The sequence below is a fragment of the Myxocyprinus asiaticus genome, chromosome 2, assembly GCF_019703515.2.
Source record: "Myxocyprinus asiaticus isolate MX2 ecotype Aquarium Trade chromosome 2, UBuf_Myxa_2, whole genome shotgun sequence".
Classification (NCBI taxonomy): domain Eukaryota; kingdom Metazoa; phylum Chordata; class Actinopteri; order Cypriniformes; family Catostomidae; genus Myxocyprinus; species Myxocyprinus asiaticus.
In genome coordinates this window covers 51,983,893-52,006,626 of record NC_059345.1, presented here as the reverse complement: position 1 = coordinate 52,006,626, position 22,734 = coordinate 51,983,893, and the positions used below count along the sequence as shown (strand labels likewise).

General features: G+C 39.7%; 2 protein-coding genes across 6 annotated transcripts in view; one reads left to right on the top strand and one right to left on the bottom strand.

Moving 5' to 3' along the window:
• Nucleotides 1-22,734, bottom strand: part of cgnl1 (cingulin-like 1) — a 238,340-nt gene that overhangs the window by 75,851 nt on the left and 139,755 nt on the right. The gene's annotated exons all lie outside the window — the stretch shown is intronic.
• LOC127449478 (katanin p80 WD40 repeat-containing subunit B1-like) lies at nt 30-22,262 on the top strand. Of its 5 annotated transcripts, none has more exons than XM_051712950.1 (20): nt 30-151; nt 2,082-2,222; nt 2,358-2,488; nt 2,578-2,695; nt 5,900-6,000; nt 6,088-6,129; nt 6,580-6,663; nt 6,784-6,899; nt 7,227-7,292; nt 7,386-7,536; nt 7,772-7,956; nt 10,106-10,257; nt 10,377-10,495; nt 10,600-10,818; nt 11,173-11,322; nt 11,515-11,591; nt 11,696-11,770; nt 21,086-21,202; nt 21,321-21,374; nt 21,675-22,261. In XM_051712950.1, the coding sequence occupies exons 2-20, from the start codon at nt 2,183-2,185 to the stop codon at nt 21,808-21,810; spliced, it is 2,133 nt and encodes a 710-aa protein (XP_051568910.1). In that variant the 5' UTR covers nt 30-151; nt 2,082-2,182; the 3' UTR covers nt 21,811-22,261. The 5 variants fall into 5 exon arrangements, with proteins under 5 accessions (XP_051568910.1, XP_051568918.1, XP_051568902.1 ...); XM_051712958.1 differs by lacking the exon at nt 30-151 and adding an exon at nt 208-342 and having other exon boundaries at nt 21,675-22,262; XM_051712942.1 differs by lacking the exon at nt 30-151 and adding an exon at nt 250-319 and having other exon boundaries at nt 21,675-22,262.

Sequence of the window (22,734 nt, the reverse complement as noted above, 5' to 3'; positions counted from 1 at the left end):
CCATCAGGCCCAGTTTCACTGCGCATGCGCACACGGAGATAAAGTCACTCGTCCTCAACCAATCTTTCTCACTAGTTCTGTTCTGTCAGGCAGTACACAGCACCAATGAGAGCCTCAGTTTAACAGACTGACCGTCATCAGCACAATGAAGGTAAGAGGAAGTGTTGCTAAGGTACCGCCAGTTAGCAACCAATCATAAACATGACAAAAGAAAAATCAAAAGTGTAAAGTCGGTCGATGTTTGCCGATTGAACGCATTATCATAGGGATTCAGCTCAGAAAATACGCACTGCTGGACTTTAAGAGCACCACAGAGCAGGTCAGACAATGAGATAAACGCAGGTAATGTGTTTACCGTTCAGACGAGTGTGTTAGTTATCGCTTGAAGCTAGCAGACAGTAATCCCGAACACTAAGTTTAAGACTAATGATGAGGCGACACTGCTGTTAGGGTTTCAGCCAACTATTAATGAGAAACCTGGTGGCTCTTTGTTCATGAACACCTTTACTATTTGCGCTTGCCCATTATAGTGTTAGAAGAAGAAAGTTGGCCATCTGTTTAACTGCTTTAGCTAGTGAATCTTTACCTCTTTTGTGTCTATAACGGTTTCACAGCTTTATATGTTGTTAAAATAGTACTGTTCATGTAATGCAGAAGTAATTATCTCGGTATTCACTACATTGCACACCTCTTAAAGGTGCACTCACACTTAAAGTTTGAATTGTGAAAAAATTATATTTTTATTTTTTTAACGCATGTGAAAAAAAAAAATCATGAGCACTCGTGTGAGATGAAGACTCTATTTATATCAGTAACATTATAAAAGCTGTTTTATTTTACATGGAGAGGGTCCCCTGATGGGGGCGGCCATGTTAGGATGACCACATGACCAGCCGAAAACTATTTGCTTATTGTGCATTCACGTCATGTCAGAATTAGCGTAATTACGAGATTCCGACTTGTAAAAAGTGTTCACATCTTCATAGAGCTTGTAATTACAAGTTGTAAACTCGTAATTTTATGAAAGCTCTGATTTGACAGTTTTGACGTCACGTGGAAAGAATCAGTATGGCAGCGGCCTCAACAGTTGCAGGTAGTGAACATAGTGAATGTATTTCTCTTTAATATGCTATTTTATTATCCCATTGAGGCCTGGAGTGTTGCTTTTTGTTCGTAAGCATTTTGCTAAAACATATAGAGTGAATTAATGAAGTGATAAACATGTCACTGTTATCAACAACAAAGCCATTTTTGGCATTATAAGTGTTACCATTGAAACTAATAACTTACGAGGTCTGAGGATGTGAACGACTTGGAGTAGAACCTCCGAGATGCCATCTCGTAATTACAGTAATTCTGACATGATGTAAACGCACCATTGATCTCAGTTAAAGCCATGTTATTGGACACTTTAACTCATGGATTAAATTAATCATGGCCAAACTTGGGGAGTAACGGAATACATGTAACGGGATTACGTATTTAAAATACAAAATATAAGTAACTGTATTCCACTACAGTTACAGTTTAAATCATTGGTAATTAGAATACAGTTACATTCAAAAGGTATTTTGATTACTGAAGAGATTACTTTGCATTGTATTGTCATTTTTTTCATTTTATATTTAGTCCTTTCAGATGGAAAACATTTATACATATAAATGATGCGATCCAAAGTGCATTTGAACAGCGGTGAAACACTTTCTTATGATGTGTTACATTCATACGAGCAGACAGAGGAGTAAGTTTGAAGTAAGTTTGGAGCAGAAGAAATAGAAATAAACCTTGTGTAAACTGTCAGCTTTACGCTAAGCTAAAATGCTATTTCTAGCCATTTTACATGCACAAGTTACCAGACACGATCATATTTATATATATATATATATATATTTTTTTTATCAAGAAAATCCACATTAGATAAAAAATATTTCTCTAGTAAGACCTTTGATATTAGGACAAAAATCTTAATCTTGATGAAAAAAAAACTACGTGCCCCTTGAAGTGATCTTCACAATGGTCAGGACTTTTACTCGGCTGTTTGTTTGTATTTGAATTAACTCTTCTCTTTTATGTTTTGACAGATGGACAGAGAAGACAAGCCAATATCATTGGATCCCTAACATGTTGTTTTATAGATTGAGTCAATTCATTCAGCTCATTTTCCAATTGCACAATTATCGCAATGGCTCTCACCAACAACACCATAACCTCATGGAAATTGCGTGAGTATAAATTATTTTTTTCTTTCAAAACTTCTTAATACAGCAATATGGACCAGAGAGTTTGCATGGCTTTAAATGGTCTATTTATAATTGTGAGAAATGTGATTCTTATATTTTGTCATATGTGTTCTTCAGAGGAGATTGTAGCTCACTCCAGCAATGTGTCTTCACTGGTGTTGGGGAAATCGTCTGGTCGTCTGCTGGCCACTGGAGGTGAGGACTGCAGAGTCAATATCTGGGCTGTCAGCAAACCTAACTGCATTATGGTAATACGCTCTATGTAAATTTTGTTTGTTTGAGAGAAGTAAAATTCTTGTGCAACTCTTTGATCTTGTGTTTCATGACTTTACTGTAGAGTTTGACGGGCCACACCAGCCCAGTGGAGTGTATCCAGTTCAACAGCTCTGAGGAACGAGTAGTGGCTGGGTCTCAGTCTGGCTCTCTGCGGCTTTGGGATTTGGAGGCTGCTAAAAGTGAGTCATTAGTAGTGCTGCTGCATTTTATGCTATGGGTTTACTTGCTTATTTGAAGTTTAGGATGTCACGATACCAAAATTGCAGTAGTCCAGTAAAATTTCACGATTCTCTATACCAATTTTGAAACCACAGCATAAATGGATAATATGCTATTGAACACTTTTATTTATTTATTTATTTTATTTTTTAGCCTATTTAAAAAGGAAAAGTAGGACCCTTGGAAAACACCAAATCTAGTGTTTTACATTTATTTATTTTTTTTCTTTCTATATTTCATGTTTTGAAGTTTATTTTAACTTCAGCATCAAAATGGTGTCTAATCAAATGAATTCAGGAAACTTTAATAAAATGAAAATAGACCAAAAATATAATATTTTCAATACACCATTGAATTGTTTAATCAAAAAAATTGCTTCTGTAAAGATCCTCACAGCATAATCTAAAACACATTTGTCTTTTTTTTTTTTTTTTTTTTTTTTTTTACACTTTATTGAATATAAAATTTTACTATACACTATACAGTATTAACATGTTTCTGTCGCAAGTTGAGCTAAGCATTTATTTTGACATGTAGGCTTTTCAGTTTGTGTTTTTGATGATAGCTTCATACCTCTGGTTTAGCAGTTGTTTAAATGGTACAGTATGATTATTAAAGTGCAAAATGCTTAGGGGGGCCTGGGTAGCTCAGCAAGTAAAGACTCTGACTACCACACCTGGAGTCGCAAGTTCGAATACAGGGTGTGCTGAGTGACTCCAGTCAGGCTTCCTAAGGAACCAATTGGCCCGGTTGCTTGGGTGGGTAGAGTCATGTTGGGTTAACCTCCTCGTGGTTGCTATAATGTGGTTCTCACTTTCGGTGGGGCACTTGGTGAGTTGTGTGTGGATGCTGTGGAGAATAGTGTGTAGCCTCCACACACGCTATGTCTCCGCGGTATCGCGCTCAACAAGCCACGTGATAAGATGCATGGATTGACGGTCTCAGATGCGGAGACAACTGAGATTTGTCCTCCGCCACCCGGATTGAGGCGAGTCACTACGCCACCACGAGGACATAGAGCACATTGGGAATTGGGCATGCCAAATTGGGGAGAAAAGGGGAGGAAAAAAAGTGCAAAATGGTGCAATTTGATTATATAAACATAGTCTGCAAGCACTGCACGCTTTACAGTAAATGTGCACTCTCATCTGTTACAACACGCACATTGTGTGATGCTCTTAATGCTGTGATTTTAGTTTACACTCACTGAGCACTTTATTAGGTACACCTGTACACCTACTTATTAATGGGATTGCATCATATCCTGCAACATCTGGACAGACCAGGGACATATGCAAGGATCCTTTTTGTGGACTTCAGTTCGGCTTTCAACACCATCATCCCAGCTATGCTCCAGAATAAATTACACCAACTCTCTGTTCCTTTGTCTATCTGTCAGTGGATTACCAGCTTTCTGACGGACAGGCAGCAGCTTGTGAGACAGGGGAAACTCACTTCTAGCACCTGTACAATCAGCACTGGTGCCCCCCAGGGATGTGTGCTCTCCCCACTACTCTTCTCCCTCTACACCAACGACTGCATCGCCAAGGACCCCTCTGTCAAGCTCCTGAAGTTTGCAGATGACACCACTGTCATCAGCCTCATCCGAAATGACGATGAGTCTGCATACAGAAGGGAGTTAAACAGCTGGCTGTCTGGTGCAGTCAAAACAACCTTGAGCTGAACACGCTCAAAACGGTGGAGATGATCGTGGACTTTAGGAGGAACACCCCAACACTGACCCCCCTCACCATTCTAAACAGCACTGTGGCAGCAGTTGTGTCATCTCACAGGACCTGAAGTGGGAGACCCACATTGACTCCATTGTGAAAAAGACCCAGCAGAGGTTGTAAATAAAAAAACATTTGCACTGTACATAACAGATTGTATTAGATTTGCACTACCCGTGTGTATGTATGTGTGTGTCTACGTATGTGTATAATTATTTTTTATTTTTTATTATTATCTATGTCTTGCTGCTGTTTTTGTATTGTTGTGCACTGGAAGCTCATGTCACCAAGACAAATTCCTTGTATGTGTAAGCATACTTGGCAATAAAGTTGATTCTGATTCTGATGTGATTATCTAATCAGCCAATTGTGAGGCAGCAGTGCAATGCATAAAATCATGCAGATACGGTCAGGAGCTTCAGTTAATGTTCACATCAGCATGGGGAAAAAATGTGATCTCAGTGTTTTCGACCATGGCATGATTGTTGGTGCCAGATGGGCTGGTTTGAGTATTTCTGTAACTGCTGATCTCCTGGGATTTTCACGCACAACAGTCTCTAGTTTACTCAGAATGGTGCCAAAAACAAAAAACATCCAGTGAGTGTCAGTTTTGTGGACGGAAACACCTTGTTGATGAGAGAAGTCATAGGAGAATGTCCAGACTGGTTCGAGCTGACAGAAAGGCTACGGTAACTCAGATAACCACTCTGTACAATTGTAGTGAGTAGCATCTCAGAATGCACAACACGTCGAACCTTGAGGCAGATGGGCTACAACAGCAGAAGAACACGTTAGGCACATTATTTGGACCATAGAGTTCCTAATAAAGTGCTCAGTGAGTGTAACATTCACTTTAAAGAGTGCAGCACATGTAGACAGTATATTTATTTAATTAAATTGCGTCCTTTTGAGGTTTAATAGTCATACTAAGGCCTATCACGATTTTAATGAAATTGTGCATTTCCCAAATATGTCAAATTCGTGTGTGAGCAATTGAAATCTTGTGTCAATTAGACAGTGCACGAGTATTGAATTGAGTCAGTGCTCTGTACTGCATAAACACTGGAATTGTGACATCTTTTTTTTTATTTTAGTACAGACTAATTATATTACTGGTACTTTTGACATCTGTACTTGAAGTCATGGTCAAAATTACCTGCTTGCTACTTCAACCTACTGTTGAATTAATTAATTTTAAGTTCTGCTCTCTCTGATGGGATACAAGGCCAACATCGTGTGGAATTAGGATTTCTCTTGATTTCTGGGATGATTAAATGAACCTGTTTGGTGGGAGAGGTCCTTTAGTGACCATTCCCACTCTGATCTCTGAAGACGTACACAGGGGCCATCTGACCAGAAACACTTTCTGACATAGAAATTGATTCAGATTTTCTTGTTACCCACATTTTAATTAATTAATTTCTATATTTTAAGTTTTGCGCACTCTAATGGGACACAAGGCCAATATCTGCAGTCTGAATTTTCATCCCATGGGAGAATACCTGGCGTCCGGCTCTGTGGATAGTGATATTAAGGTAAGGTTCTTGTTTTACTTAGAACATATGGAGTTCTTTACAGGTCTGATAGAATGTCCTGTGCCTCTTGTCATTTTTCTCATCTAGCTGTGGGATGTGAGAAGGAAAGGATGTGTGTTCAGATATAAGGTAAATGCTGTTGCTATACTCCCATAATGTGTGTGTTTGTCTACATCAGAAGCCAGGCTAATCACCCTTAACGCTCCGTTGTGTCTGAGTAGATGATTAAGCTGCGGATTAGTGAGGAGCATCCAACCTGTTTAACTCCTCAGTTTCATGAAATAAGGTGTATTTTTTTGTGTGATGAAATTAATTCCCTGATTAAGCCAACTCTACATGTTGATTTGGAGTTTGCAAGGCGTTTTAAACCCATAAAAATATCAGTATGTGTATCAGTCAGTAGCGTTTCCGATCTTCTCATGGGCAGAACAGATAGGATTGTTTTAAATGAAATAATCCAGTAACATGGTTCTGTCGTAACATTAACCCTGGTGCACATTGTGCACAAACTCTTTCTGAATGTTATATGATTGACTAGTTATATTGTTGGTATGTGAATAAATGTGTGTTCCATTGCAGGGTCACACTCAGGCTGTGCGCTGTCTAGCTTTCAGTCCTGATGGGAAATGGCTTGCTTCAGCCAGTGATGACAGCACAGTTAAGGTAAAAGCTGCTCTGTGCATCTTATTGTATTTGCTGTTGACTTGTAGTAGTAGCATGAGATATTAGTATTTTTTATTATTATTATTTAAACTTAATGTTTGCTTTCTGGTTTCCTTCTAGCTGTGGGATCTCATAGCAGGCAAGATGATTACTGAATTCACATCACACACATCAGCGGTCAATGTTGTGCAATTCCACCCCAATGAGTACCTGCTCGCATCTGGAAGTGCAGATTGGTACTGATAGTGGTTGTGTGTGAGACTCAGAAATGCAGTGTTTGTTTGTGTTAGGGGTTAGTGTTTGAGTAGGTATAATGCAGATTGAATCAAATATGTTCAGTGCATTGTTTTTTCACCACCTAGATAGATTGGACTCTATTTATGCAATATACCTACTATATAGTACAATTAATGCACAAAATTAGAAAAAGTAAACATATGACACACAGGGACCTTTTGCACATGTTTTGGAGCTGGTACCAGGACATTTGTGATTGTGTTTACTAAAAGTCAAATGCATCTCTACACATCTGTAATGCTATACATTTTCTACATTTGCTGCAGTACTGTTAAGCTTTGGGACCTGGAGAAATTCAGCATGATTGGCTCATCAGAGGGGGAGTTTGTGAGGTGGTTGTCAGTTTTGCAATCTGGAAATTTTTATTTTTCTCTTGCTCTTAAATAAGAGACCCCAACAAAATTCTCTTTATGCTCTGTCTGCAGAAGTATATTGTTTAATCCTGATGGTAGCTGCTTGTACAGTGGCTCTGAGAACACTCTACGGGTATATGGTTGGGAACCAGACCGCTGCTTTGATGTGGTGCATGTAGGCTGGGGCAAAGTGACTGACCTGGCCATCAGCAACAACCAAATGGTTTGTGCTTTTTACAAATTATTCATCGAACTCTTTTGCTTAAATAGAATTTCTTACATTCTGGGATGATTAAGTGAACCTGTTTGGTGGGAGAGGTCCTGTAGTGACCATTCCCACTCTGATCACTGAAGACGTACACAGGGGCCATCTGACCAGAAACGTTTTCAGAGAATTATTAAAAAGTAGGAAATTTTCTCAGTCATTTGAACAGATTCTGTCTCTGTATTTTGAATAGATTGCAGTGTCCTTCAATCAAACTAATGTGAGCTGGTATGTTGTGGATCTCAACCGAGTGAAGAAGTCAGGATCTGTGATCCAAGGGCTGATCCAGGATAAGCCGATTCCAGCTCCCACATCTGCACTAGGAACAACACTGCGGCGAAATTATGAGCGACCAACTACATCCTGCACCAGACAGGAGTGAGACTCTAATTGTCTCTTACGCACACACCACATGCACTCATGTTGGCAGCAGTGGAACAGAGTAGCAGCAGAAGTTCTATGAATGTTTTACCCAAGATACACAGGACTGTATGTACCAATTTTCAGCCATCTGACGTATTAGCATTATGTTGTAACTAGAGCTATTAAAATTAACGCCTTAACGCATGAGATTAATTTAAAATGTTTAACCAGTTAATTAGTGATTTCAGGCATTTGCCAGTTTTCAAAAGTGGCAAATCATGTAAATGCATCTTCACGGTTGCTGTAGCAAAGTGTATAGGCGCTATTAATATTGTGGAAGATGTGGGTTTAAGAGATTGCAATGAGGTTGCCCATAGCAGTCAAAACAAAAATTACAGGGACTAGGTATTTTAATTGTCTTAAAGGGATAGTTCACCAAAAAAAAAAAAATTATCTTATCATTTACTCACCCTTATGATGTCCCAGAATTGTATGACATTCTTTCTTCTGCAGAACACAAACGAAGATTTTTAGAAAAAATGTCAAGCGAAATTTGAAGGTCCAAAAAGCACATAAAGGCAGCATAAAAGTAATCCATAAGACTCCAGTGGTTAAATCCATGTGTTCTGAAGCTATATGATAGGTGTGGGTGAGAAACTGGTCAATATTTAAGTCCTTTTTACTATAAATCTCCACTTTCACATTCTTTTTAGTTTTTTGGTCATTTGCATTATTTTTACATATCGCCACCAACGGGGCTTGGAGGAGAATTTTTGAAAATATGGATTTAACCACTGGAGTTATATGGATTACTTTTATGCTGCTTTTATTTGCTTTTTGGACCGTCAAAGTTCTGACCATCATTCACTTGCATTGTATGGACCTACAGAGTGAGATATTATTCAAAAAATATTTGTGTTCTGCAGAAGAAAGTCATACACATCTGGGATAGCATGAGGGTGAGTAAATGATGAGAAGACACTATACCTACCCCTAAACCTAACCTAACCTTTCTTCACAAAAAGTTATTCATGGTTTTACTACAGTTACCATAGTATCACTATGGTATTCTGTAGTAAAATAATTTAGTGACACAACGCAGTTTGTCGTAAGTTTCTATGTTTCCAATAGACTATTGGGGTGCAATATGTTGCAGGTGTTATTAATATTTTTATATATGCAGTGAGAAACCGCTCCAAATGATGTGTTGCGTGAGTGAGCTGTCTGAACGAATCGGACTGAATTGTGAACTGATTCAGACCACTTTGCTGAGCCGTTTAACAAATTCACTGAAAAGAACTGACTCAAAAGAATCTGGTTTTGCTAGTTCTTAATTTAAACTGCTGCCAGAAATACTGGACACGCGTCATGATTGTGTATCTTGGAAATGTTTATCTTGGATTAAACATTACTAAAAAAAAAATATTCTCAGTAAAAATGTTTCTTAGGTCAGGTGAAGCGCTCATGTTGCACACTATGCATACAGCCAGACAGGTGCAGGCACCACTGATGTTGTGATTTGGAGGATGTAGCATGCTTTTAAGGAAACTGCGTATTCACAGCATAAGTTAAGCATTATGACTAGCGTGTAACTTAGTTTTACGTTGACCTGTTCGTATGCTTCATTGTCTGTGGAGAGGTAAGTTTGAATATTACATTTATGTTGTGGATATAGCTGACTAATCTCACATTCTGTATATGCTGTAGAATGTATTTTAGTGAGGTAATTAACCTGTTAGTAAAGTTCACTGTACAGGTGTTCAGCTCTTTCAGCTCAAGCGAGGACATCCCCAACATGATATCACTGGATTATGTGAATTCTTTGTTTATATACAGTATATATTTTTAAAGAAAGATGAATCTAGAATGTTAAAACATTAACAAGATTTCAATTGCTCACACACGAATTTGACATATTTGGGAAATGCACAATTTCATTAAAATCGTGATAGGTCTTAGTCTGATTATCGTCATGATGCATCTTGTTCATTTAACCTTCGTTACCGTGATCAAAAAACCCTTAGTCAACAAATGTTTTCGTCAGTAATTTCATTGACAACTGTTTTTGTGCCATATGATACAGTGTAAAAATCGGCTTATTAGAAGATTCTGTCTGATCTGCTCGTAGATGGTTTTAAAGGCTTTTGGGGATGTGTTTGTGTAGGATGAAGCAAAGTTCAGAGGCTGATCGCAGCAGTCCAGAAGGAGAAAGGAGGAGTCCCAGCAGTGAGGATGAGAAAGAAGACAAAGAGAGCAGTGCAGAAATCACCAACCCAGAAGATTATAAAGAGATCTTTCAGCCCTGCAGCATCATCTGTGAGACATACTCTCCACCTCTCAGTGCACAAAGTTTTAAACATTGTACAATTTTGTTCACACTTTCATAAATCTTTTTTTTTTTCTTTCTTTTCCTGGAACTCATTCTGGAAATCTAGCACAAACACCGCCTAAAAAGACTGATCCTTTCCCCGCACTTCTAAAGCACTCTTTCTCAGAGAGTGTCCTGGAGAAGCCTGGCCCAGCAGTCGAGATTGTAACCCCTGTAATAGACAGAGTAGGTTTTTCCAGGTTATCGTGTTTTGTTTGTTGATTCATCTTTAATTACCATTTATAGAGTCTGTGATGGTCATATATGATTCTGTTTGTGTGCATTTTCAGGCAGGACAGTTGAAAGCTCCCATTATCTCCTCTACTCCAGTACAAAGAGTGGAACCAACTGTGATCGCTGCTGCTCCCCATCCTGTCTCCGTGGTAACCACAGCTGTGGCCTCTCCCTCTCGTCCTGTGGTTACTACCACCAAACCTATACCCACTACAGGAATCATCCTCTCAATGCGCAATGAGCCCATTGGACTCAATGCAGGGGACTTTCTTTCTGTGGGTTGACATGGATTTTAATGTTATTATCTTAACATTATTGTTTGAGAAATTAATTTTGTATTATTCCTCAGATGGATACAAGCTGCTGCTTTAAGTAAACAAATGCTACAGAAGCATTAGCTCTGCCATGTGTCCGCTCCAAAGACTACTAACAGCCATGTCGATGGATAAGCAGTTTCTTAAATAAAATATTCCAGTATTGCTTGTTCACATTACAGATGGATATTAACTAAACACGGTTATTGCAGCAAAAATCCATATGGAAATTCAGGCAAGAAGACTCTGATACTCTCACTCATTCATAGCCTGATAAATAAGCTTGAATTCTTGCTCTGTGTCTGTTTTTGATAGCATGCACGAAACAGTAAAGCCAGTGTGATGGGAGATGAAGAGGCATTGGTACAGATCAGGAAAGGGCATGACACCATGTGCGTAATGCTGACCAGTCGATATAAAAACCTGGACACCGTACGCTCAGTCTGGGCCAGTGGTGATGTCAAGGTAACCGCAACGGCACTCAAGCTGATGAGCTTTGAATCGCAGGACTGAGAGATCTGTTACTGGCTCAGCGATACATTTAAAATGCAATTCTAATGTAGTAAATGCTGTAATGGGGTATTATTGAAAGTAGTATTAACTGATATGCTGAGGTAAGCTAAAAGCAGCATTTGCATTCCCCTTTATGTTGCACAGATTTCCCTGGATTCTGCTGTATCTATGAACGATCTTTCTATTGTGGTGGACATCCTTAACATAATCAACCTCAAACCGTAAGCACCCACATACGTGTGATCAAATCGAATGGTTTTCCATCAGTTAGCTTCATCCTGATGGATAGAATTCACTACAAGTGTACTTTGGAATATCTGTTTAGATCACTATGGAAGTTGGACCTCTGCACTTCTATACTGCCACAGATTGAGGAACTCTTGCACAGCAAGTATGAAAGGTGAGCAGCAGTTAGTCATATTTATAATATTGACTGCTGCCTACATACATACTTATGTACCAACTCTGTCTGAAATTACCTTACCTCATTTAAACAACAATTTAAGGGCTTAATGCATGAGTGATGAGCTCTGGTAGACCATTTGTAGTCATTTGTTTTAAATCCTAGTATGTTTTTGTTTAATACCAAACAATATGGTTGTAAATGACTAATTCATACTAATTACACTGTATTTACCCAATACTTGTGTGTGGCGCTATCCACTTATTAGCTTAGCTACATGCTAACGTCAAAACCATCTGGCTAAATCTCTTGTGCGGCTCATAGGGGTTGCACGACTACTAATTTTTAATAGTCTACTAGTCGAGTCTAATTCGACTAGTCATGACATTATCACGTTCATAAAGAAGTTAACAGCAACCAGGTCGGATGTCCAAACCTGTGTTGTAGTCGAGACCAGCTCATCCAAGTCCAAGACCAGTCAGAGACCAGAGTAGGTCATGTTCGAGTCAAGACCGAGACCAGAAGAGGGTTGAGTACAAGTCAAGACCAAGACCGGAGATAGCAGAGTCGAGACAGAGACCAGTAAAGGCTGAGTCTAAGACAAGAGATTTTTATGAATGTATTAAATGTATAATTTAATGAACTATGGACTCTAGGTGCATATATCAAATAACCCTCATTTATTATTTTCCCTCATTGCTTAGTATGTTGGTTAAACAATATTACCAGTTGAGAATAAAAATGTAATAAATGACACGTCCTAGGTTAAGTGAACAAATTGTATTACAATAATGACATGTCAATGTTAACAAAATGTCAGTGAAAAAGGTTCAAAGTGCCTATGTGGCTCAGCATGGCAATACAAACTACCAGCTTCTGTATACAATTATATTCCATTAACAAATTGAATGTAAATGTTTATTTTCACTTTCTGCATAAACATTATCATATTTAATAATTAAGTCAAGTAAAAATTTCTGCTTTACAAAATACAGTATTATTGTACTATAACTAAAATGGGCCTAAAAACCAAACAATTTATTAAATATGATGATGTTTATGCAGAAAATGAATACAAATATTTACATTCAATTTGTTAACAATTTCCTCAATTGCACTACTATATTCATTGTAAGACAAGTAAGCATTTCTGCTTGCTTTTGCCTGCAAGATTTCATCTCGGGGTATGCACAGAAACCGTTTTTTTTTTTTTTTTTCTCCAGAAACCATTAAATTCTGATGACATCGAGAGAAGTATTTTTACATTTTCTTCAGTATATGTAGCATTCATGTAACTAATGGCTAAAGCATTTCTAAAAAACTAGTGGCCGTGCACACGTACATCTCTGAGATGTTTAGATCTTTTCATCTGGAAAGCATCTAACATCTGCTAAACATCTTTTTTTTTTCTTTTTTTTTTTTTTTAAAAAGGATTTACAATCATTCTAATTCGTAAACGTCTCAAAGACATTTGCGAAAAGTCTTATTGACACCCAAGACATACTTATTGACATATGTCTTATAGACATATTGCAGAAGAGCAAACAATGTAAAATAGACGTCTTCCAGATGTAAACATGCACATCAAATAGACATCTGGGTGTTGTGTGCTATCAGGGAAAAGAGTATAACACAGATGTCTTGAGACATGTTTTTAACAGTTTGTTCTTTTGAACTGGACACAAAGAACTTAAAAATTGTGGTGCTCCTGCACGAGATGCCAAAAATACAGCGATACATAATGCAACAGTCAAAGACATATGTTTAGCATGTTTACATAGAAAAGCAGCATGGGTGGACACAATAACACGTTTGGTGTGAACAGACCCTTATTAACAACACACAGCACCAATGGAAGTTTCTCAGTTACCTCTCAAAAAAGCAGTCTTTTGTTGACTGTAGGTAAATATTCACTTAATCCAACGATTAGTTTGTTTTCCATGTTCTAAAACATCCCGATGCTGTTTTGAGTGAGCAACTACTGCAAATTATTCCGTTAGATAGCAGTCCAAACTAATCGGATTGAATAGCCAATCGATTCAGACCTTTTTGCTAACTTGTTTGTCCAATTCGCTGAAAAGAGCTGACTCAATAGAATGATTTATTCGTAAATCGGGCATCACTAGTTCTGATTCTACACAGCAGACTTGAAATGCGGGACAAACATCAAGATCTCTGATATTGTCATTCAGAAATGTTTGTCAGATAAATCGAAGCTTTCACTGTATATTTTTTTTTTAAGAGACTCGACACACTTGTTCGAGTGCGAGTCTAGACCGAGTCAAATTACTCACGAGTCCATGACAAAACCAAGACCATGAAAATATGGACTTGGACTCAACTCAGTAACCAATTAATTGGCCGATAGTTTATATATATATATATACAGGTGCTGGTCATATAATTAGAATATCATCAAAAAGTTGATTTATTTCACTAATTCCATTCAAAAAGTGAAACTTGTATATTATATTCATTCATTACACACAGACTGATATATTTCAAATGTTTATTTCTTTTAATTTTGATGATTATAACTGACAACTAAGGAAAATCCCAAATTCAGTATCTCAGAAAATTAGAATATTGTGAAAAGGTTCAATATTGAAGACACCTGGTGCCACACTCTAATCAGCTAATTAACTCAAAACACCTGCAAAGGCCTTTAAATGGTCTCTCGGTCTAGTTCTGTACGCTACACAATCATGGGGAAGACTGCTGACTTGACAGTTGTCCAAAAGACGACCACTGACACGTTGCACAAGGAGGGCAAGACACAAAAGGTCATTGCAAAAGAGGATGGCTGTTCACAGAGCTCTGTGTCCAAGCACATTAATAGAGAGGCGAAGGGAAGGAAAAGATGTGGTAGAAAAAAGTGTACAAGCAATAGGGATAACCGCACCCTGGAGAGGATTGTGAAACAAAACCCATTCAAAAATGTGGGCGAGAACCACTACGCACAGACGTATGCAAGACATGGGTTTCAGCTGTCGCATTCCTTGTGTCAAGCCACTCTTGAACAACAGACAGCGTCTGAAGCGTCTCGCCTGGGCTAAAGACAAAAAGGACTGGACTGCTGCTGAGTGGTCCAAAGTTATGTTCTCTGATGAAAGTAAATTTTGCATTTCCTTTGGAAATCAGGGTCCCAGAGTCTGGAGGAAGAGAGGAGAGGCACACAATCCACGTTGCTTGAGGTCCACTGTAAAGTTTCCACAGTCAGTGATGGTTTGGGGTGCCATGTCATCTGCTGGTGTTGGTCCACTGTGTTTTCTGAGGTCCAAGGTCAACGCAGCCGTATACCAGGAAGTCTTAGAGCACTTCATGCTTCCTGCTGCTGACCAACTTTATGGAGATGCAGATTTCATTTTCCAACAGGACTTGGCACCTGCACACAGTGCCAAAGCAACCAGTATCTGGTTTAAGGACCATGGTATCCCTGTTCTTAATTGGCCAGCAAACTCGCCTGACCTTAACCCCATAGAAAATCTATGGGGTATTGTGAAGAGGAAGATGCAGTAGAAGAGCTGAATGCAGAAGAGCTGAAGGCCACTATCAGAGCAACCTGGGCTCTCATAACACCTGAGCAGTGCCACAGACTGATCGACTCCATGCCACGCCGCATTGCTGCAGTAATTCAGGCAAAAGGAGCCCCAACTAAGTATTGAGTGCTGTACATGCTCATACTTTTCATGTTCATACTTTTCAGTTGGCCAAGATTTCTAAAAATCCTTTCTTTGTATTGGTCTTAAGTAATATTCTAATTTTCTGAGATACTGAATTTGGGATTTTCCTTAGTTGTCAGTTATAATCATCAAAATTAAAAGAAATAAACATTTGAAATATATCAGTCTGTGTGTAATGAATGAATATAATATACAAGTTTCACTTTTTGAATGGAATTAGTGAAATAAATCAACTTTTTGATGATATTCTAATTATATGACCAGCACCTGTATATATAAGTTTATAGAATGATAAAAAAAAAAAAACTTAGTTCTTTCCTTACTATAAAGAGCACATACATAAATAAAATAACAAAAGCAGTTAATTTTGCAACCAAAATTTCAATAACTAGAAAAATTAAGATTTGGTGCATTACGGGGAACTTTCAACTTTAAACAATTCCGAAATGCACCATAGACTCTTATTTTGAAATGACAGAGACCTGGCTAACTAACTGGCTATATTTTCACCAGATGAAGAGTTTATATGTATATATATTTCACCAGATGAGGCTTATTGATGAAAAAAAAGTATCTGCATAGATTTTTGCAGATAATTATGGAAAGTTCGTTATCCATAAGATGAAATGATCAGAAAATAAACCTAATTTTAATGGATTTCTGACAGAACGGCAATGTTATTATAACATGGTAAAGCTTTGTAAAAATAATAAAGCAAAAAGATTTGTTAAAATGTTTGATTTATCTAACTTAACAGATTATCTTTTTCTTTTAAAACCCCTCTATTTATTTTATTACTATTAACCTACTTTTGTGTTTTTGTTATTGTTGGTTTGTTTTTGTATGTTTGCATTGTATCTGAACATGTTTAACAATATAGCCAATGTTGCCTCACACAAGTCGTTCATTTTTGAATGCGGTGCCATGTGCACTATTCGCTTAGTTACAGAAAATGGGATGTGCTCTGCCGTGTGAATTGGGGTCTAGCGAAGTCAGCGCATTTCCGCCAACGCTGCGATTGATGTCATTTTTGTTGCGCGTGAACGTGGCGAGTATAAACGTCTCAGTTACCTACGTAACCTTGGTTCCATGAGATGAGGGGAATGGCACATTGCGTCAGTAAGCTGACATATGGGAGTGTCCTTCTACACGACCTATTTGAAACCTTTCTACAATAACGGCAATTCTAATATTGGCTATGGTGTTTGAGCCCCGCACTTTTAGGCACGAAGCTGTCCGCTATAAAAGTGGGCGTGCAAACACCATTCCTCAGAATTTTCTGACTGAGGGACAAAAAGCGCATCGCTCGCACCTCAGAGAACTGTGAGTCTTGTAGTGCAGCCAGCTTACGCAATGTCTCGTTCCCCTCGTCTCAGGAAACCGAGGTTACGTACATAACTGAGATGTTCCCTTACGATTCCATACACTTGACATTGCGTCATAAGCTTACGCATATGGAGAACAGAGTCCCATCCTGCCACACTACACAACATAACCTTCCAGAGAGGAAACATGACGCCACAGTCCCGCAGGACGGCGACCGTCATGAGTATGCTGCAAGTGAATTACCCTCATGGTCAGCCAGGAGGGGAACACTCAGAATATATATATGAACTATGGTCATATAGCATGGATTAACCCCTTCATGAACCTAGTCAGAAAGGAAGTTTATTTACAATGAGGTCCCTGTAACTTTGGGAACACAACGGTCCGAATGCAGGCAGTTATGTGAAGTGACAGGGAGCTTGTACTTAAAGAGGGGAATAAGTATATATTTGGTCAATAAAATAGCAAGCGCTCTAGACAGAGAGGACTTGTTTTGAGAGAGTGTCTAGGTGTAAAACCTTGCGAATGTGTTTTGAGAAGACCATCCTGCTGCAAAACATATGTCTTGTAAGGACACACTGTTCATCCATGCCCATGAAGAGGCCACACCTCTAGTTGAGTGTATTTTAACACCAATTGGCACTCAATTCGCACCCTGCGACTCGTAAGCCAGGGTGACTGTATAAACAATCTAGTGAGAAAGTCTTTGCCTGGAGACGGACATTCCTTTCGTCCGTCCTCCATAGCACACAAAGAGTTGGTCAGACAGTCTGAACTAGCATGTGCGTTCAATGTATGTGTGTAGCGCTCGCAAAGGGCATAACAAATGCAAGGACTTTTCCTCATCTGAATTAAATGGAGGATGGAAGAAGTCTTGAAGGTGAACCACCTACGCTCTGAAGGGTGTGGTTATAACCTTAGGCACATAGACTTTTCTAGTTTTAACAATGGTTTTGAAAGACCCGGACCAAACTCCAGACATGAATTGTCAACTGACAGTGCTTACAAATCCCCAACCCATATTACTGAGGCCAAAGTCAGCAGTAATGCAGTCTTAAGAGAAAGCACACGCAATTCAACATAGTCCAGAGGCTCGAAGGGAGGCCCCGTGAGCACTTTTAGGACCAAGTTAGGTCCCAAGTCGGGGCTGTAGCCGGGCGAGGGGGATTTAGCTGCCGCGCCCCCTAGGAATTATGATTAATTCATGTTTTCCTATAGAGGTGCCGTTTTCGGTGTGTGATACGCAGATATAATCACCACATAAACTTTGAGCATAGACGGAGTGAGCCCTGTGTCTGATCGCTCTTAAGAAGTGTATGAATTTCAGGTATGGTGCAGTTCACTGGGTCTTTGCCGTGTGAAAAGCACCAATTAGTGAACACGTTCCATTTCAGTGCATAAAGGCGTGTTGTGGACAGCACTCTAACATGTAATATGTTGTTCATAGCTGACCGAGCCAATTCTGGCTTGTCCGCTGTTCTCCATTCAAAGGACACACGTGTAGGCTACGCAGCTCTGGCTGGGGATGCCAGACCGTGCCTTGTGTTTGAGAGAGAGAGAAGATATTTCTTCAGCTGTATTTCCCATGGAGGACCGTCTAGTGTTTCTACCATTTCCAGAAACCAGGCACAATTTCGATACCATACCATTTCGGCACAATTAACAGAACTGTTTCCATGTCCACTCGGACTTTGCTGATGACAGAATGAAGGAGGCGCACCGGGGGAAATGTATACTTGCGTTTCGCCGGTCATACGTGGGCCAGTGTGTCATGGCAACATATAAACACCACTACTGTTGTGTTGTCCGATCGAATCAGAATGTGGTGATTAACAATATTGGAATGGAAAGCTCTCAAAACCTTTCCATGCCCCAACCTGTGTTGGATGCATTTGTGGTCCGCACTTTCCTTCTGAAAACTTGACCCAGCATAACACCCTGTTGGTAGAAGGCTGGCGCTGTCCATGGTGCTAGAGCAGCCAGACAGTGGCGAGTCACCGCGATGCACATGAAAATGCTATGACTTCAGTGGTAATGTTTTTTTCTGTTTGAACTGAAACAGACACCGAAGAATGGTCTGTACATGCTCATTCATGAGGTGCGCACACATGAACTCCTAAAAAGGAGATTTACTGGCTGGGGAAAAGTGTGCTTTTGCCCAGTTGACATTAGACCAGATTTTCCATATGGAAAGCAGCAAGTCTCTGTGTTTGCTCAGTAGTGCCTCTGATTGTCTAGTAATAACCAATCGCTGAGGTAATTCAAAACACACACACCTTTCATTTTCAATGGGGAGAGCGTCACATCGATACATTTCGTGAATGTGTGGGGAGCCAGAGACAGACTGAAATGAAGGACTTTAAATTGATACACATATCCCTCGAACGTGAATCTAAAAAGCCGCCTGTAACATGGTGCAATTGGTACATGAAGTACATGTCCTTCAGATGTATTGACGCTAATCAGTCCTGAGGACGGATGTGCGATAAGATTGGTTTCTGAGTTAACACTTTGAATGGGCGCGTCGCAAGTGCGATTCAAGCGTCACATAACTAGAGTGGGCCGAAACCCGCTGTCCTTCTCCAGAACGAGGAAATAACTGCTGTAAATCCCGCTGTGTGTCGCAGTCTGTACACGTAACACCAGCATATCGTGTGGTCGGACCACAGATTGTGCTCGATCGTTGTAAACGCCAGCTCTGACACGCCCGTGAGGACTTGCCACACATTCACGCAGTGGGACAGCAGGCTTATTAATTCATATGAAACGACCTCTGTTGCATTCTTTGTGAGAAGATTATGTATTCTCATAACACTGGCGCGTCTTCGGACGGATCCATGGAAGACAGCACTGTTGAAATGGGGCGGCCGACGTGTACATTGGATCGTATAACCATGCTCGATCATTTTTAGCACTCGGACAGAATGTCAGAAAGAGCTCGCCAGTCGTCTGCGTAACGGGACAGAGGGCAATTTGGTTTGTTCATAACATGATATAATATACTACTCACCATTGGGAAGCAGTTGGCATAATGTGTGGGCTTTGAAGTGCGAAAGCTCTTTATTGAAAAAGTGAGCATCTCGTGCATGTGCAACGAGCGCTACAAACATTTTGAACAACAACATTCCTTTCCCGACAAACAGCAGTGGGGAAGAGGGGAACAGCATTGTGTGTCAGGAGCGCTTTTGCTGCGCGGAAGCGGCTGCCTTCGTTTGGGCCACGGTTTGCGTGGATTTACCAGCAGCTCGGCGGTGACATTTGGCCGAGCTGACGCAGCTGGTGTGGGGTTTTTAGCCGGGCACTGGCCCGAGACAGAGTGAGCCAGTTGTGATGAAGTACTGCTCCGTTCTGCGTAAAATGTCTCATATCCTGAGTGTTACTGAGTCATGATGTAGCGCTCGGCAAATCTATTCACAGAGCCTCCGAAAAGTCCAGCTTGAGACACCGGAGCATCAAATAGAGCAGCTTTTCCCACGTCACGCATTTCCATGAGGGTCAGCCAGATGTGACGATCCAAAAACACCAGGTTGCTCATTGACTTGCCAATGGCCTGTGCAGTGACTTTCGTGGCTCGCAGCGCTAAGTCCGTAGTGGCGCAGAGCTCTTTGAACATCTCTGGATCGTAGCCTTGCTCGTCCATTTGTTTGAGGAGCTTAGCTTGGAAAACTTGGAGCACTGTCATCACGTGGAGTGCTGAACCAGTTTGGCCCGTGGCTGTGTATGCTTTTCTAGCCAGTGCGGACGATAGTCGACAGGGCTTAGAAAGATGAACGGAGCATGAGTTCCACGCCCTGCTAATTGCCGGGCAGAGCTGTGCTGCTACCGCTTCTTTCTGGTGGGGGGGGTAGTTGGGCATAACTTTTGTCTTCCCCGTGGTCCACTTTATTGAGAAGAGTGGAATCGCTGTGCGATCGAGCTAAATAGGACTGGAATTTTTCCAGATATTCCAGAGTTGTTGCTGTGTTTGTTTCCTTAGCTTACTATTGCAACCTGCAGCTGAATTGTGATGCGGGGGGGGGGGGTCCCCTACTCCAGGATTCCCCTACTCCGGGATTCCCCCAATGTATGAGCGCTTATATGCGGACGTTAGGGGCAGTTGATATTTTACATTCTTGTGTATAAATGGGTATAGTTTGTGTATGTGATTTTCCCACTGTACTCCCAGAAATGTTGAATTCTTTCCACTGTGTTGACATGTTGTTGGGTCCACTAGATTCTGAGATATGGCTATCTATCAACAGAACTTGTGGGATCATGTGGAGACAAAACAGTCTTTTAACACATGCTCCCTTTCCTTCTGTAGTTATGTGCAGACTGGATGTATGTCTTTGAAGTTGATCTTGAAGCACTTTTGGCCATTAATCTCTGACACGTTGAGTGCTCTTCCATTTGTTGGGGTGGACATTACTCGAGTGGAGAGGTTAGTATCTGGCAAGCACTCATCCTATGATTAGCTTGCAAGCTTCTGTGTTGAATATGCACTATTACTATACACATTTTTAAAAAACTTAACGTGTTTTTCTTTTTCTGTTGTGTAGGTATGATTCCAAGATTACAGAACTCTACACAGTCCAGGGCTCCAGATTGAAATGGTGCTTTGTTACTAGACTGAGAGATTTTTAAATGAGCATATTTTCTGCTTAGTTTTAATAAATGGTCTTTTTGGGCTGGGAATATTTACAGCATGTTTTCAGACACGCCAAAACTTGTTCAAATAGGTCTGTGAGGATGCACACAACAGGGCATCTGAATAATCATATGATTAATTTTATGAGCCAGTGGCTCCCAATTAAATGTTTTAGTCTGGAGCCCTGCAGTCTTTTATGCAGATATTGGTTGGTTATGTCATGTGATTCTGAGTGCATTTTAAGTATGGTGTATTTGTTTTTCAGGCATCAGAAATGTAAAGCATGCTATAAGCAGCTGAAGAACCTCAGTAATGTAGTGAATAACCGAGCAGAGCTGGTTGGTCGTCATGGCAGCACTTTTAAAGAGCTACAACTACTTATGGCCCCACTGGACAACTGACACACTCAAACATTTGCACACATTCCTACTTAATCTCCAGTCTTTGGATTGAAGTATTTATGTAGGTTTTTGGCAGTTATATTCCTATAGGCTGGAATTGAATTTTTTTTTTTTTTAAATGCACAAGATGTTTTCATAAACACTGTCACCAATAAAACTTTTCATATGAAATAAATTCTCAAAAAATATAACAATTTGCAGTCTTTAGTTGACATTGCAAAAATTCTCCACTTTGATTCAATGACCAAAATGTTTTGTACACTTCTTCCAATGCAATTAAATGTTTCAAGTTAATTGATTAATTCTTCAATTTACTCTGAATGTACATCACTTACATTCAAGGCACTTACTGTGACAATGAAAACATGTCTTTCTGTTTCAGTAATAAGTAGACAGTAAAAATAATTGTTAAATTTACTGTAAAATATGGGCAAGCTGTGGTTGCCAGAAAGTTACCCTAAACACAGTGACCATGTTTCTGGCTTTATGGAATGTAATTTTGATGCCTGTATTTTTTATGGTTCACTACCTTTTATATTATTTAATGATATAAACTTAATATACTTACCTTTTGGAACTATAAAAGTCTGCTTTTCACTTTAAAATATATTGTTAATAACAGTAGTAACTACAAAAGTCCACAAGAATGGCCCTTCCAGGAGCAAAAAGTAAAACATGTAGAGACAGTGTGCTCCATGTTACAAACACAAAACACCATCAGGGTAACACACGTGACCATAAAATAATGCAATAAACTTTAAACTGCATAGAATATAGCAGAACACCCCAATGTACATAACTGATATCAAAAATGAGATTCCCATAAAATATAATGAAATGTGACGGGTCATGCAGGAACTTCTGGGAATGCCCGATTATAGTTTTTCACAGCATTTTTAACAATGGTTTTCCATAAAGAGTACA